Consider the following 15,294-nt stretch of genomic DNA (forward strand, 5'->3'; position numbering starts at 1 on the left):
AGCTGAAAATCTGGCTTCACTGAAGTTCACCGATGCTCCTACGCACGCAGCCAAAAGACGCGCAGCCCCATCGCCTAATGGCGGGTCAAAACGCAATTCTTTCCATCGCGGTTAGAGCCAACAATTAAGACGAGGAGTGGGATCCCGCTGTACGAACAGACACCGAGAGTCCGCCGGGACAGATGCGGTTGCTTCACCTCCAAGCTAACGGCAAAGACAAGGCACACGCGAAGCCGGGGAGAAGGCAAGGCCGGCAGGCTCATCGGCTGGAAAAATACCAAACCGTGGCGCCGTTTACTCAGACACGTTCACAGGGTTTCAAGATCGCTGGGAATTTCTCCCGCTGCCTGGACGTGGCAGGCTGCAGCGCTGCAATGAACAGAGGCTCTCTGAAACCCTCTCCCCAAACGCAGCAACCCTGAGGCACTGCCCGGGCTGCCCCGGCTCGCCGCACCGAGCTCCTCGCCAACGCAGGCGCCCAGCGCGGCAGGTCTCTGCCCCCAGAGGCCGTTAATGCACCTCCCAGATCTTCCTGTTTGCATTCCTCAGGGTGACCCCGCTCACTGTAATCCAGAAACTGTATTTACTGGCAGATGGACCGAGCCGGCGCTTACACACAGGTCGCAGCTGTGATCTTCTCAGTCGAAAGGTGAACGAGCACCTCCCATGTATCAACAACTGTGGCTTTGCTTTAGTTATTTCTTTAACTTTATAACGTAAGTAATTTCGTAGGAAACAAAGGGAAGATTTTATTACAGTGCTGTGCAATTAAAGTTTGGGAAGGGCATGGAAAAGCAATCACATCTGTGTGCAAATTCACAAATAACTACAGGAACTCAGGGTTTATTTATGGCAGGAGGTTTGTCTACAATAAAACACAAGTGCATTGGAGAGCCTGCACCCATGAACTTTAATGTGGCATCTACCTGCCTTCATAAAGCTCTAACAACTCATACACTTTGTTATTCGCGCTTTCCCCAGCGCCACTTTATTCAGTCTCTTTTATCTTGCCACGATGGCAGCAGGAGAAAGAGAGAGAGAGAGAAAGAGGGGATTTGGGGCTGAAGAAGCCAACTTGACAGAGGAATCTGGAAAAATCTGTCATGCTTTAAGTTGGAGATGAAAGTACCCTAAATAAAGGACGTCTAGTGCGTTTATTAAAATGGTGGCATGATTCTCATAAGGAAAACACATCTTTGACACCCCCTCAAAATCGCTCTCATAAAAGAGCCACCTAGCCATCTAGGGCTGCTAAGTTTAGCAGTGAGGTTACCTTTTATTCAATACACATAGGAGCTATTTGAGACACGCGTCCAATTCAAAACTAAAACAAAGCACATATTAAAGTCTCTTTCAAATGAATCCCAATGCCAAAGCCAGCCTTCACGTCTGAAAGCATGCCAAGCAGTAAAGAGGAAGGTAACACAACCTTGAATTAAGATCTGGAGAACTCATTTTCAAAACACAAGCTAGGGGGGCTAGGGGAGGGTGTCACACACAAAAATAAGGGGGGGAAAAATGCATGACTGCCTGAAATAGTTCCCCATCTTCAAAAACATGTCACCTTAAAATTCATACCTATATCATTCACCTTGCTGCTGTCAGAGTTTTATTACCCTTCCTTTTGAGGATTTCCCTGGCACTTAATATGCAGAAGCCATACACAGGAATAGATCCTGCTGCCATAGATAATGCAGTTCTAAGGGAAACCCATCAATTGTTAATGGCCATGCAAATTGTTGAAACTAGGGAGTTATTCACAGTTATCTCACTGTGATTTGGTAAGTGTCCATGCCTGATGTGATCACTCACTTGATATATTATTCCATTACAATTCCAGTGTTAGCCTTACCTTTCGCTTTTAGGGAAAAAGGCATGAGAGAAAGCAGGAAGGGGAAGGGATGTTACTCGTTTTAAATTATTTTAAACAGTCATACATACCTTTTTGTATGAAGGTTTTACAGTGTGATAAATCTCTCCCCGAGACTACAGTCATGCCTTACTGAAATGTTTAAATCCCTCTGATCAGAAACTGAAGAAGTTTAGTGTGCAGTTTCAGAGCCTGATCTTGCAAAGCACCTTCTAAACTTTCAGCCATACAGAGTTCCCCCATCCTTTGTGGCACTGGGTCCTCAGACTGCAGTTTGCACAATTACACACTTTCTGACCAGTGTTTTGTAGCGCTTATGCGAAAATATTCTGACCTTTAATAATCTATAGACATTTCCTCATTCATATGAGGAAATGCAATTCATAATGCATTCACCCTCTTGCAGCACCAACTTACTGATTATTAATTTTCAGCTTTATTGCAGCTCCAACAGATCAGATGCTTTTATTTTGCTTCCTATCTGAGATTTATTATTTTTACTGAAGCGTAGGGTTTTTTTTGATTTTGTTTGTTTCTTTTTAAACAGCCCTTAAGGGGGGAAATGTTACTCTTCTTTATAAAGTAATTCCAAAAGCACAGTACACAAAATAAATCCCATAATTATATTTCCCACTAGGATTAGATAAATTATATTTAATTAAAAAAAAAATTGCAAGCACCCAGCACAATTGTTGGTGGCAAATCAAGTAGATAAAACATTTATGTGTTTGTCTTCCTGACGTAGCTGATTGAGTCTATCAGCAGAGACGCTCACAGAGGCCTTCACAGATGTAAAGTCAGACACTATAAACCAAGATTTGTCTTTCACTTCAGATAAAAACTGATTTTTAGAAGCAGCCTCTGTTTTGTTTTGTTTTGTTTTTTAAAGACAACAGCAAGCACAATCTTGACGGGCTTTCTAGCTGTTAAACACTGAACTGCCTGATTGCACCAGTAAATCCCGTATTGTGATAAAACGACTACAATTATTTGCAGGCCAAAAAAAAAAAAAAAAGATTATAGAACTCAAGATCTTTCAGGAGAAAGAAAAAATCCACATCTATAACTAAATTTACTGTGGGGCTGCATGAACGAGATGCACCCAAACTCACCACACAACATGCAGGCAGTGTCACTCGGTCCCCGACACGCCAAGCTTGCCGCTGAGCACCAGTGTTAGGTGTCTCCGTGCTCTGCTCGCTCCCTCGCAGTCAGAAACGGGTAACTTTGACCTCTGCTGGCTTATTTCAATACCCTAAGAATGGACCAAACTAACTGAGGGAAGCACACAAACTGATTTCCAATGTTCAAATGCAGGAACCTGTGGCAAAGATTTATTTCCCTGACCGAGGAGGCTTCCAGCAACCTTGCAGACTGCAGATCAAAGCTAACGGGACATCATCATCAACACTTCCCCCCCGCCCTCCCCCTATCCCCCCCTTCCGCAAAATCCTCCATATGGCTCTGGGTCTTTTACCAAACAAGTCTGAGGCCCTCACTCTTGACCTCCTGGCCTCAACCATCATCTCACTCCTACTGTAACAGGCTTCAATCGTTTGCTACTCCTCGCCCAAAGCTCCCTTCACCCACTTCTCCTGGTTTCATGCCTCCGCTCATGTCCTCCTCCTCTTCGCCATCACTGAGGCCATGGCCTTCCTCACAAGGACCCCCAGCTCTGCTCTTCTGCGCTCGCCCCTTACCCACACCACCGTTAAGCAGCTCATGCTCTGACTGTGGGGGTCAAAGTATATTGCGTTTGTGGGGAAACAACTAATACCATGCTCTTTTTACAGCCTGAGGTACCGTATTGTTAACAGGACGAGGCCCTCCACATATACTTTCAAAATGCTATGGTATACACTTTCCATTTAGGAATCATTGCCAATATTGCTACGCTTAGTCCTTCGGCGTTGTGCTTTTAATTTCGTTTCGGAGCAGAAGAATGATTGATCTTATCGATTTCTGTCAACATTCTGACACAGTCGCATCGACCCGCAGTAATTTCGTAGGAGGAGTTTAGAGAGGAACTGAAGACGGCATTTTCTGTAACATGCCACGCCGCTGGAAGAAAAAACGTTATTAGAGATGCTGGCGCGGACATTGACAGGACTGAGTTAGGACTCAAACTGACAAAAGTGAGCAAGAGACGTTTCACATGACCATGTTTACTGCAAATCCACTGCAAAAAACCCAACTGTATAATTATAATCTGTTACAATTATGCAAAAAGTAACATTTCAGAAAGGCCTTCTCATTTCCCGTTCTTAGCATTGAATACTTTTGTTTTGCAGCCAATCAACTAAATTAGCCCTAATTCTGTTTCATCCACAAACACAAAGAGTATATTAGAGAAAAAAAGTGAACAAACAGGAAATTCACTTAGGAAGCTGGAAATTATTTCGCTTTCATGTATTTCTGGATTAGAAGCCATCATGGGGAAAAAAAGTCAACTTAAGTAAGGACAGCTTTACTGTATTTACTAACTACACTGCAAGATCCCTTGGAATACTGATCAGAAATGGCAATGCTACAAGAGCTGGAAAAGTGGTGACATTTGGTAAAGTCTGAGTGAAGCAGGGAGAACTAAAAGGCACGGATGCTAAAAAATGGCCAAGTACTCTGACCTACATCAACTGACAAATGAAGCACCGAGGAAAGTTTTTGTGTCCCCTCGCCCCCAAAAACAGCTACTTTATGCTGCTTCTGATGACTATCACATCACCTCTTATTGGAAAGCCAAATTTAGACCTATACTCACCACTGCTTCCCAAGTAGGGGACACAATAAACACTCATGAAAAATATTTTAGTTTTATGAAGTGCTTTCCCTATAATACTCTAAAGCACTAAAGTAACCCCCCAAAATGCTTACGGAAAGCAAAGCATTGTTCCCCATTTTAAAACTGACGCACAAGGAAATGTAATGATGTACCTGGAGAAGGAGAGGTCAGAGGCAAGCCTGGTCTTCTGACTGCAGCCCCGTGACCTGCACGCACCATGGCAGGAGAAGGCTGGGAGCTTCCCCGACAGCCCTACCAGCACCATAGCTAACAAAGGACTGCAGCAGTGCTGAAAGTCTGTTCTTCTCAAAAATGAAACGGGAGCCTGATTCACCCAACATAAATACCACCACTGTACCCCCTTTTGGGAACCTGCCTGCTTAACTCCCTAACTCTGCCCCTTCCAAAGAGGCAGCGTTACACCACTCAAAAAACTTAAGTTAAATCAAAGCAAGATGCAGAGGGAGAGATGAACAGGGAAAATGCAATACATTTGAAGAAAACGGCATCTTCTTTCCTCTGTTCTTGCGGAAACCTCACCCTTTGAACTGGCTTATAATTATGTTTTCTCATTCAACAAAACTACAATACTTTTAAAAAGTGACAGCACATTTGGAAAGTCATCTAACTGAAAACATTCACCCTGGTTCTTTCCCAGAAAAGCAGTTAGGCACAAAACATTGCTGAGTTAGAGCCTTTATTTTTTAAAGCATTACTTCTCTTTTCTCATGTGAAACAAATCTTATCTCTTTTGTTCCCATTTCCAATTCATTCCTTAAAACTAGTTTCTTTTGTGACTCTGTACTATGCTGATGTCTCATCTGTCTACTTCAAAAACATCTCCCGGGTCATGCAAAGTCTGCATTACCATACCAGAACAGCGATCGCTACTGTGAACACACTGTTCCGTTTCTTCTAATGCCTGCCTGGGTGTCAACTGTTAAAAAACAGTAATTTGCAGAAGAAAGAAGAAAAAATAATGACTGCCAGTATCCTCTGGCCTGGGTCTTTAATCCTCTGTCTGCAACTTCCTACCTGTCAGGGCCAGCAGCGACACGTGCTGCAGACTCCTGCGAGCACTGCTGCTTGCCCAGGACACCGGCTCAGTGGCCAGGCAGCTGGCAGAGATGTGGGCATGAATTATATCTTCCCTTCCCTCCACATTGCATAGCATTGACGCTCCCTCCCTTTTACTGAGCTTAGCACCTAAATTAAGGTCAAGACTGGCAGACAGTGACTATATACGTCCTGTTTCCTCAGGAAATTTGGATTAAGAAAGAGCAACAAAAAATAACCATAAATAAAAGCTCAGTGTAGGCAGACAAACAGGAAAATGTGAGGAACAAATAAAATCTGCAGTTCAGCGTAAGCTATAAGGAGACCGTGCTTTAAAAACAAAATCTAAAATACTCCATAACGTGGAAAGCTGCAGAACCTTGACTATAACCTAAAGTTATACTCAGGCATTCCTGTATGCTGAACTAATCTCCGTATGACATGAGACAGGAGTATGTATCTTGCATCATCACCTAGATATAGCCAAGTCCTTGAGAAGAGAAATTAGTCCCTCCAGAGCACATTATTCAATTTCATTTTTAAGCAAAACAGTTATCTAGTTACCTACCGATTACTTTTTTCTGGTTAGCAAAACAGGTTATTTATCAAAGACTGCAGAACTCTGGATTTTCTGAGAGAGACCTTGCAGAGAGAAAGAGAAAACAATCACGGATAATACTCCAGAAATCATCAGATTACTGCCTAGTCTCTTGACTCACATCTGTTGAGTAAATAAGTATTTTGTGCCTACCAGTTTCATTTACTTCCCTCTGTCGCAGACTTTTGGCATTTTATTTTCCAGTAGACTATTCTGGGGTCGTACATGCGGGAAAAGGATGAAACTCCTCTCTCTTAGCTGAGAGTCAAATCAGTACTCTGTTCAGGCTAATCTTTGGCTGAAACTTTTCTCATCGAAACCAGTTCAGCCTGGAAGATGCACTTCAGAGGACACACTGGGGGCAAGTTCAGCAGAAGAAACCCCAGCTGAGGAGCTGTTTCCAGCCATCATCTCCTGGCAGGAACAGAGGAGGCTAAAGGCCTCTTTGGGACTCTCCTCTCCCAGTAAGTCTGCACTGATGTACACATGCAAAGAAACAGTGATGTGCCTGGGAATAAACTGATTCAATGGGGATCCAAAGGCAGTTGCAGGGTGCTGCAGGCAGCACCAGTATACAGTCCCCAGGGGCCTAATAAAACATTCAGCCTTCCCCCTCCCAGTAGGAGCAGTTTAACCAAGTTTAGGCCAGGCTGGTGCAAGAAGTCCCTGGCGAAGCTGGCAGAGATTGGGGTTTGCCCGTGAAATGCCTGGCACAAGGGAGACCGGGAAGAAGGCAGGGCAGCGACGGGGGCTCTCCGCCGGCTGCGGCACCTCGCTGCCGCAGACCTCGCTGCTGGTGCATGTCAGGTTTAATCTCACCTGAAGAGATAACTGGAAACCTTTGGTTCAGTTCTGCTTTGGGGTCAACAAAAACCTCAAACTACTAGTTTCAGTTGCATTTCTGCTTAAAAGGAAAGCGATGGCTCAAATCATTCATTTTTGAGTTCCGTTCTCTTGCCAAACATTTTTTCAGTGATAATTATTTATCAGTAAATTATCCTAGAACAATTTTCTCAGGCATGGAAAACAAGAGCGGTGTCCCTCTGGCTGTGAGAGTAGTTTTCACCTACATTGCTGCATACAGAAAGAGCCTACGCTGGACCAGACCAGCCGGTCATCCAATGTAATGCTTGATCACCACAGAGTCTAGTATTAGATGCTTCGCAGAAAAGCCTGGAGCGAGCAATTATAATAATAACTTGCCCCACAAGAAAACTTAGTTATTTGAGGTTAGGAGGGAGCTTGGTTTAAGGCCGGCGGGCAGGGCGTGTTATCTGCCTGGGCACGACCCTACGCAACCAGCCACACACGCCGCTGCTCTCCGAGGAGCTCTCCCACTTCTGCGAGCTCCTGCGTGGGGAAGCTCGCGGGCGCAAAGGCCCCTTGCTGTGCCGACTCCACCACAAACTTCAAGGAATTTCGTGCACAGGGGTAGCAGGGAGTTACTATCGCTGTTGTTATGTTGCCGCCGTCTGAGACTACAAGCACGCTAGGTAACGGGCACGCGCACGCCACCCTCCACAAGAACTTACATTTTTCACGTGTCTTGCTTATTTAGATGGTAACTATTGCTTCTTGTTCTGCTTAGTTTAAAAGCAACAGAGAAAGGGCTGTTCAGTAAAGAAGTGAGGATTATAGGTAACGCTGAGTTAAGAAAAGAAGGGGAAATACTGAAGGCAGCAAGATGAAAGAGGATGAGGAAGAAAGGGACAGAGATGAAGAGCCATTCAGCCACCAGCAACAAGGACGCGGGCTCCAATGGCGAGGCCGAGGGCTTCGCTGCTGCCCAGAGCTCGGGCAAGGCCATGGGGGCTCCTGTCACCTCTGCTCCTAGCTCCTGCCAGAGGACCATCCGGGGGGGACACACAGCTCCCAGACACCTATACTTTGCTGCCAATCGGTGGGGGGAGGCCTTGGGCCCCATCCCCTCCAGGAAGCTATCTGCCTTAAATCCGCACTGACAGGCATATAAGGACACTCTGCAAGACATACAGAAAGCAGGAGGAGGAACCTGTTAGAACAAATTTCAAATTTCTCAGAGGCATGTTAAAGCAGGGGTGCTTTGTTATTTACCTGTTTATTGCATTTTTGAATAAATGCATTGTAAAACAGGCAAATTTCCAATTGCTTGAAAATTGATATGAAAATAAAAAAGTAGTCTGATGGGGATAGGTCTTTGCAGGAGCCAAGACACTTTGGGAAAATGCCCAAGCTCACTCAGTAGTTCTTGAGTTTCATCCAGATTGCAGAAGAGGCCCACTGATATATAAAATCCATAGGCCGATTCCAGTCTCAGCTCAGCTCACCGAATTCGGGAACAGATCTGTCTCTCACAACAGCCACTATCAACTTGGATGCTTCTCAGTCCCCTTCTAAATAAGAGCTGAATTGTAAAAGCTTTTCAACAGTTCTGAAAATAAGTCAGTAGGTGATTAAGGGTGGCAGTTACATTTGAATACAATACACTGAAATTCAATACGCTGAAAATACAAGAATTTTGCCTTTGTTCAAAACATGCACATACAGGCACACACAATGTTTAGATTATCGTTACAAGTTGAACAGGCATGCCTAAGCCTTACTGCATGTTTTCGTGCCTCTCTTGTGAGTGGTAAAGTCAGCCCTAGTGTCTAGTCCTACTGATTTTTTTAAACTGTATTTTATTCCTAGTGAGGAAGAAACGAAACTAGAAATTACTTTCCTTTCTTTTCTGTGCTCATTGCACAGAAAAGGAATGCAACGTTGTAATATAGCAAGATGTATAAAAGATATTTGCATCAAAACTGACATCTTTCTAGGAAAACGACAGCAATGTCTGCAGTGCATCCCCAATCTCTGAACAACTCTGCCCTTAGAAAATGGAGAGAGTAGCAGTGATCATATCCAAAAATGTAAGGCCTCGTCAAAGGCTTATTCAAGTTAATTGGAGGCTTTTTGTTAATATCTGTGCAGGAAAGCTAAAATTAATGGTAGAAGGTGAATACATGGGGAAAAACAAATAATGAGTGGGGTTGAAGAGGGTAGGAAGGCTGAGGGGGGAGTCAGCCAAGAAAAAATTTTTTTTTTTTTTTTGAGAAATCTGATCTTTCTCTTTAGGTACATATGTTTATGGTGGAGGGTAAAGCTAGCGTAGCTTGGTGTCCTTTATAGTCTTACCATGTTTTTCAACTGGTCACTGCTCAAACAGACTGTATGGTCAAGACCTAACAGAGAAATGCAGGCAAAATACAGAAGACACTGTGACATAGGGGCAAGCGAGAGAACGCTAAAGGCTTTTGGTTTAGGATGAATCTACCTAAAAAGCTATATAACCATCTACTTGGGTGTTATTAGTACTTGCAGAGAGAATAAAGACCAACAGGCCAGATTCTAAGGCGACATCAGATTAATGTGCTCATACGTTTGAGACATCTCTGTGGGGGACAGGGTGACATTCAATGGGGTTGCATATACAGTTTTAAATGTGAATATGTGCAGCTGAATGCACACTTTTGTGGATATTTTTATTAATTCCTGGTATACCATGGGTTTATCTGGTGTGCAAACTACTGGTAGGACTTGTGTCAACCACAGCTGAGTCTCCTGCCTATAAAAAGGCTGTCCTGAGCAAAGGTTACAGTGCTGTGCAATAAGCACAGAAAAGAAAGGAAAGTAATTTCTAGTTTCGTTTCTTCCTCACTAGGAATAAATTTCTTTCCTCAATTTCTTTCATATCCACAGTCATTTATACTACCTTCCGAAAGGTAATTATTTGGAACCAGTTAAGCCTGTATATGAATTCTGCCTTTCTTTAAAACACAGGGTACATATGTATATATTTAGACTGCCATTAAATATTTAAGAGGATGTCTTCAAACTTCAGCAGCACTGTTTATTCACTTAACCCTTTATGAAACAGAAAGCTTGAAATTAAATTCTACTGCACAGGAATTCAGAAAATCCATCTGCCCTAGTGCTAGATCGTAAACGCCAACTTTGACAGAGACAAGGGCGCAGCAAAGAAACTAGAGGCTTTCTTTGTTTTCCTTTAAATCCTGTTTGCTAGTAGTCTAATCATGGTAATGCAATTCATTTTACTCTGCATCAGCTTTATCTGTCGAGATGCAAAACTGGGATGCAAATTAATTAGCTGTAACATGCAGATGGATCTTTCAAAGCCAAATATGCTCCCTCCTTCCCCCAGCCTGTCCCCAGACACCCTACACATTTTCCACAGGTAAAGACGTCATCTTTCTTATTTTTTTCAACTTCCTAGAGAGGAAACAATGTATCCTGCAGAAACGCAGATCTTGTTCCAACTGCACACCGAGTGTTTCACTGTAGACAAAACTCCACCACAAATGACTTACGTTGTACGCTGACGCTAAACGTAACAGGACGTAGTGGTACTCTGTTGACATGAAACTAGCGTGCTTGAAATCTGATCATCTAATTTATCTGGCTTGGCCAGGTCTATAGCCAATTGCTCATATTTCATCCTGGCGATGATCAATATCTTGGGGCCAGCTCTCTCTCAGGGCATCTATGCTCCTGTCCTTCTATGAAAGAAAGCAGTTTAAATGTCACAGCAAAGGAATAAAAAATTGGCACACAGTGCAATGCATGACTTCTCCAACTCTCTATGGCTATGCAAATATACATATCTTGGAGAATGCATTTTTCTTCCTTTTGATTAAAGCCACAAGGACACATTGTTAAATCCAAGTCGAAAAATCCCCGCCAAAGAAGCTCTACTTGCAGTTTCCAAGACCCAGTAAGCGATTTTCAAGTCAGCACAGGCCCAGCTTTACTTAGAGGCATGTCTTTTCCAAGTACTACAGCCTTGTTCATCATCGCATTCTGTTTTAGGCTGAATGACTCAAGGAGCCTCTCTCTCCGTCTCTCTCACACACAACTTTCATGCACAGGTTACATATTTACACGTAAGAATTTCTGCTGGCCGACTACAGGGACACTACCCTCAGGATGTTGACCTTGTCAGATTTTATAAACTAGGCAGAGCGTCAGGCGTGGTCAGTATTTGAATGGGAGAAGCACAAAATTCAGGACACTACAGGAAGTGGTATTGGAAATATCAGTAGATGGCATACTTTGCTGTAAATCAGCACTGAATCGCTAGCATCAAGGGGTGGCAGCAGGCTCCGGCAGGTGCACTCTTTCACATAAGACACAAGGTTAAAGTTCTTTTTCCTATTTGCAGTTGTTCGCCGGTGTGAGCTTGTTCATCTCAGAAGCCTGACCACAAGTTCAGCCTAACAACTGCACTCAGCCTGCCTCAATTCTTCATGTAATCTTATTTTCTTGCAATTATCTTGTGTTTTTTTTTTTTAAACTTCCTGTCTTAAACAGCAATGTTGTGATGGAATATTAAAGTCATCATACACCACCCCAGATATGCTTGTATTTCAGTGGCAAGTGTATTTTTAATATGAATACCATACATACTAGTTGCTTTAATGTTTCCATATCCGCTGATACATAGTTAGGTATACTCCTAACTACAAAAAAGGCAACAATTTTTTTTTTTTTTAAGGTGGGGAAGAGTTTATGCTGAGAAGCAGATCTTACTAGGCCAAATGGCATAGTTGGAAAAAAAAAAAAAACGAACAAGGCCTTACTCATGTCAAACAACTGGCTGGTATGTTTGCTTTTATCATAACCTTACAATACACATTCTGTAGAACCTAGCAAACGATCTACACTTTCCACATCTTTAAACTAGCTCAAATTACCTAAATCTATGCCAAACAAAAATATAACCTGAACAGCCAAAGTCATTAGGTTTTCCTTCTTTTCTTCAACAAAACAGGTCCCTTTAAATACTGTGCTAAGGGAATCCCAGGTAAAAGGGACTCCCAGATCAGAAACAACATCATTTTAGCTACGCACTTAGGATTAATATACTATTTTTTCCCATGTATGCATCATTTTGTCACTCAGTCATCAGTTTTCTGAACGTGAACGGTATTAAAAGTTTATCAAGTATTTGCACTGCTGTCTTCTCCCCTCTTAATGTGGCTTTAAAATAATCGGAAGGTGAATAAAGTTCATTCAAGAACACACATAGTCTTCCCCATGTTTTGGTGTTACCGCAGCAATCTTTCTCAAATCTCTGTGGCAAATTTTAGCGGAGAAAAATTCTGGTAAAGTGGAAATTCTGATCAGCATTAACGCCACTGTAGTTTTTTCACTACTCTTCTCCAGGAGTATTTTTCCACCCACGTAGTATTCTACCATGCGCCGCAAACCCCTTCAGCCTTTGGCAGCTCTCGATGCAGCTCCCCTGTACACTACCTCAGCAGTATAAAGCTAGTTTGTTTCAATTTAGTTTCTAACTTCTCCAACATAGGCAACATTCTCATGCAGAAAACTTCCTATGTATCTACTCCGCAGCAACACAGTGGTCGTCAGCATTTAAATGAACTAATCAGCTCCAAACAGCCTAATCAGCATCACAGTTCTAGAGGTAATTCCCAGGAAGTGATTTTCCCAGTGGCTTCATGTACAAACCTGAAAAACCTACTGGGACACAAGGATAACACCGCAGCAACCTGTAATCTGGCTAAAGTTTATATACAGTCACATTAAAAAAAAAAAAAGGCAGGAAAAAAAAAAAGCAGCCGGGCACTAGCAGAACACACAGTGTGTTGCTACCACTGGAGTATTCTCGGACACGCAAAAATTTCAAACTCAAGCACAGAAAACAACACAGTCAGCATTTCTTTTTGCTCCTTCCTCTTCTGATGTTGTACCAAATTTGAACCCAGAGGAGAAAGACTGTGAGGCAAGTCACCGTCCCCGCCACCCAGACGTGCAGATTGAGCCCGGACTCCGGGCAGCGCTTTTGGGGAGAGATGAGCCGTTACCCTCAGGAACTAAACCACCGCACAGGCGGGCTCACGCACACATTGTACAAGTCCTCAGCTCTCCTCAAACTTTGGCTTAGGCGGAGAACTTCAAGGCTGGGAAGGAAGAGGGCATTTCCCCCGAAGAGGCAGAGCACGGGATGAGCGGCGGTGCCGGCTGCCAGAGCAGCCTCCAGCAGCAGCATCTCTGCTGCCGGCTGAGTTGGTGCAGCCGATGGGCTGCGAGCACGGATGCTCTACAGGTCCTCGGTCCCTAGGCAGCCTAAGCCAAAACCCCGGGAGTCCGGACTGCCTTTTCCCACCTCCCTCCTTGCTCCCTCGATGCGCAGCAACCCACCAAGAGTTTGCCAGCAATCTCACAGCAAACAAAGGAAAGAAAAGAAAAGAAAGAGCAAAAATCATGACTTTCCTTTGGCCTGAAAGCCCCTACCAGCCTTTAAAGGCACAAGAGCCTGACAGCTGCAGAGACCATCCCGAGTCGGAAAGGCTGGTATCCCCCCAAACGGACCCGCGCAGCGGAGAGGTGCCGCTCACTTACTTCTCGTATTCGGTGTTGTCTCTATCACAACGCGAATCCTTGTGCTTTTGCCAGTCCTTGCCATGCTTGCAGGTGGTCAAGAGGACAACATCCTCTCCGTTATGGACGTGATATAAGGCATTCCTGGTGTCTGACCCTATCCCTGTCAGGTACCTTTTCCCCTTGAATACCAACATGTACTTCCTGAGAGGAGGGATGGTGTTGAACCTTAAAAATCCCTTCTCCCCTCCTGTCCTAGGATGATCCTTAGAAAAGAGCGGAATAGAAACATCAAAATTAGGTCTGAAGTTTTCAGTACTGATGCTGGCTTTGGCCAGCATGGCCTGGCCAATGTCGAACCCCACATCCTCAGTATAATCGGGCCAGGTGCCGGAATATAAATTAAAAATCAAGTGATTTCTACCGTTGTTCCACAAGTGGAGGCTCTGCACCTTGGAGCGGAGGTTGTGCACGTACTGCGGGGAGAGCTGGTCCCGGTCTAGCGTGTCGAGGCTGAGCACGAAGAGACACGCCTGGCCGGGGTCCGAGGTGTAGAAGCGGGAGCCCTCGATGGCCGCCAGGACGTTCTGGTAACTTTCCGCGATCTTCTCGCCTTTCTGCTGCGGGTAGACGTAGACCTTGAAGCCGTTTTTCTGGCAAAGGGCGAAGTCGAAGCAGGACTCCATGCGGCAGCGGCGGCCGCGGTAGAGCCCGGCGCTGGCGTCCCGCCGCTGCCGGGGCGAGACGCGCCCCCCGCCGCCGCCGCCGCCGCCCGCCCCCTCGGGGCCCGGCGGCTCGGCCGGCGCGAAGGGCCGCAGGGCGTCGGGGAAGCGGGGCCAGGGCCGCTCGGCGCTGGGGCCATGCCGGCTACCGGGCGGCTGGCCGCGGCGCGGGCTGCGGGCGGCCCTCCACTGCAAGCCCCCGAGGTAGAAGAGCAGGGCGAGACACGTGCCGGCGGAGAGCAGCGTGAAGTAGCGTTTTTTGGCCTGCATGTGTCCTGCGGGGCTCAGGGGGGCTGCGGAGGAACGCGGGGATCGCCCCAGCTCGCCGGGCAGCGCGCTCAGCGCCAGTCCGCCATCTTCCCGCCGGCAAACACTTCAAACTGGCTGCTCCCGCCGCCGCCGCCGCCGCCGCGCTGCTCCTTTCGCAGAGCCGCGGGCCGGGGCCGCGCATGTGGGCGACGGCGTTAACTTTCCCCCCGGCCGTCTCTCATCCGCGGCGGGCCGGCGGCGGGCCGGCGGCGGCGGCGGCGGGCCGGCGGGGCGCCCCGCATGCACACGGGGGCCGGCCCCCCGCGCGGGGCGGGCGCCGGGGCAGCCCCGCTCCCGCCTTCCCGCCGCTGCTGGCGCCGCTCTCCTCCGCCACGCTCCCTCCGAGCGCGGCCGGCCAGGGGCGCCGCGGCGGCAGCCGGTGCGCAGAGCGGTGCGGTGCGGGCGGGCGCTCACAGCCTCCGGCCGCCGCGCCGTAGCCTCACGAAGCCCTGCATCGCCCGGCGCCCCCCGCCGCCGCCGCCCGCTGAATGGCCCCCGCGGTGGAGCGGCGGCCGCGAGGATCCTCCTCCTCCTCCTCCTCTGTCCGTCCCTCCTTCCTCCTCCTCCTCCTCCTCCC

At 46.3% G+C, this 15,294-nt stretch overlaps 1 protein-coding gene across 1 annotated transcript in view; it reads right to left on the reverse strand.

Annotated features, from left to right (window-relative positions):
- The window catches only part of EXT1 (exostosin glycosyltransferase 1), a 188,122-nt gene extending 173,295 nt beyond the window's left edge, over positions 1-14,827 (reverse strand). Inside the window, exon 1 of the mRNA XM_009684082.2 lies at positions 13,708-14,827. Coding sequence (XP_009682377.2) covers positions 13,708-14,678 — 971 coding nt within the window. The 5' untranslated portion in view covers positions 14,679-14,827. The remainder of the gene's footprint in view (positions 1-13,707) is intronic.
- Between the last annotated feature and the right edge of the window lie 467 nt (positions 14,828-15,294).

This window comes from Struthio camelus, chromosome 2, assembly GCF_040807025.1.
Source record: "Struthio camelus isolate bStrCam1 chromosome 2, bStrCam1.hap1, whole genome shotgun sequence".
NCBI classification, from domain to species: Eukaryota; Metazoa; Chordata; class Aves; order Struthioniformes; family Struthionidae; genus Struthio; species Struthio camelus.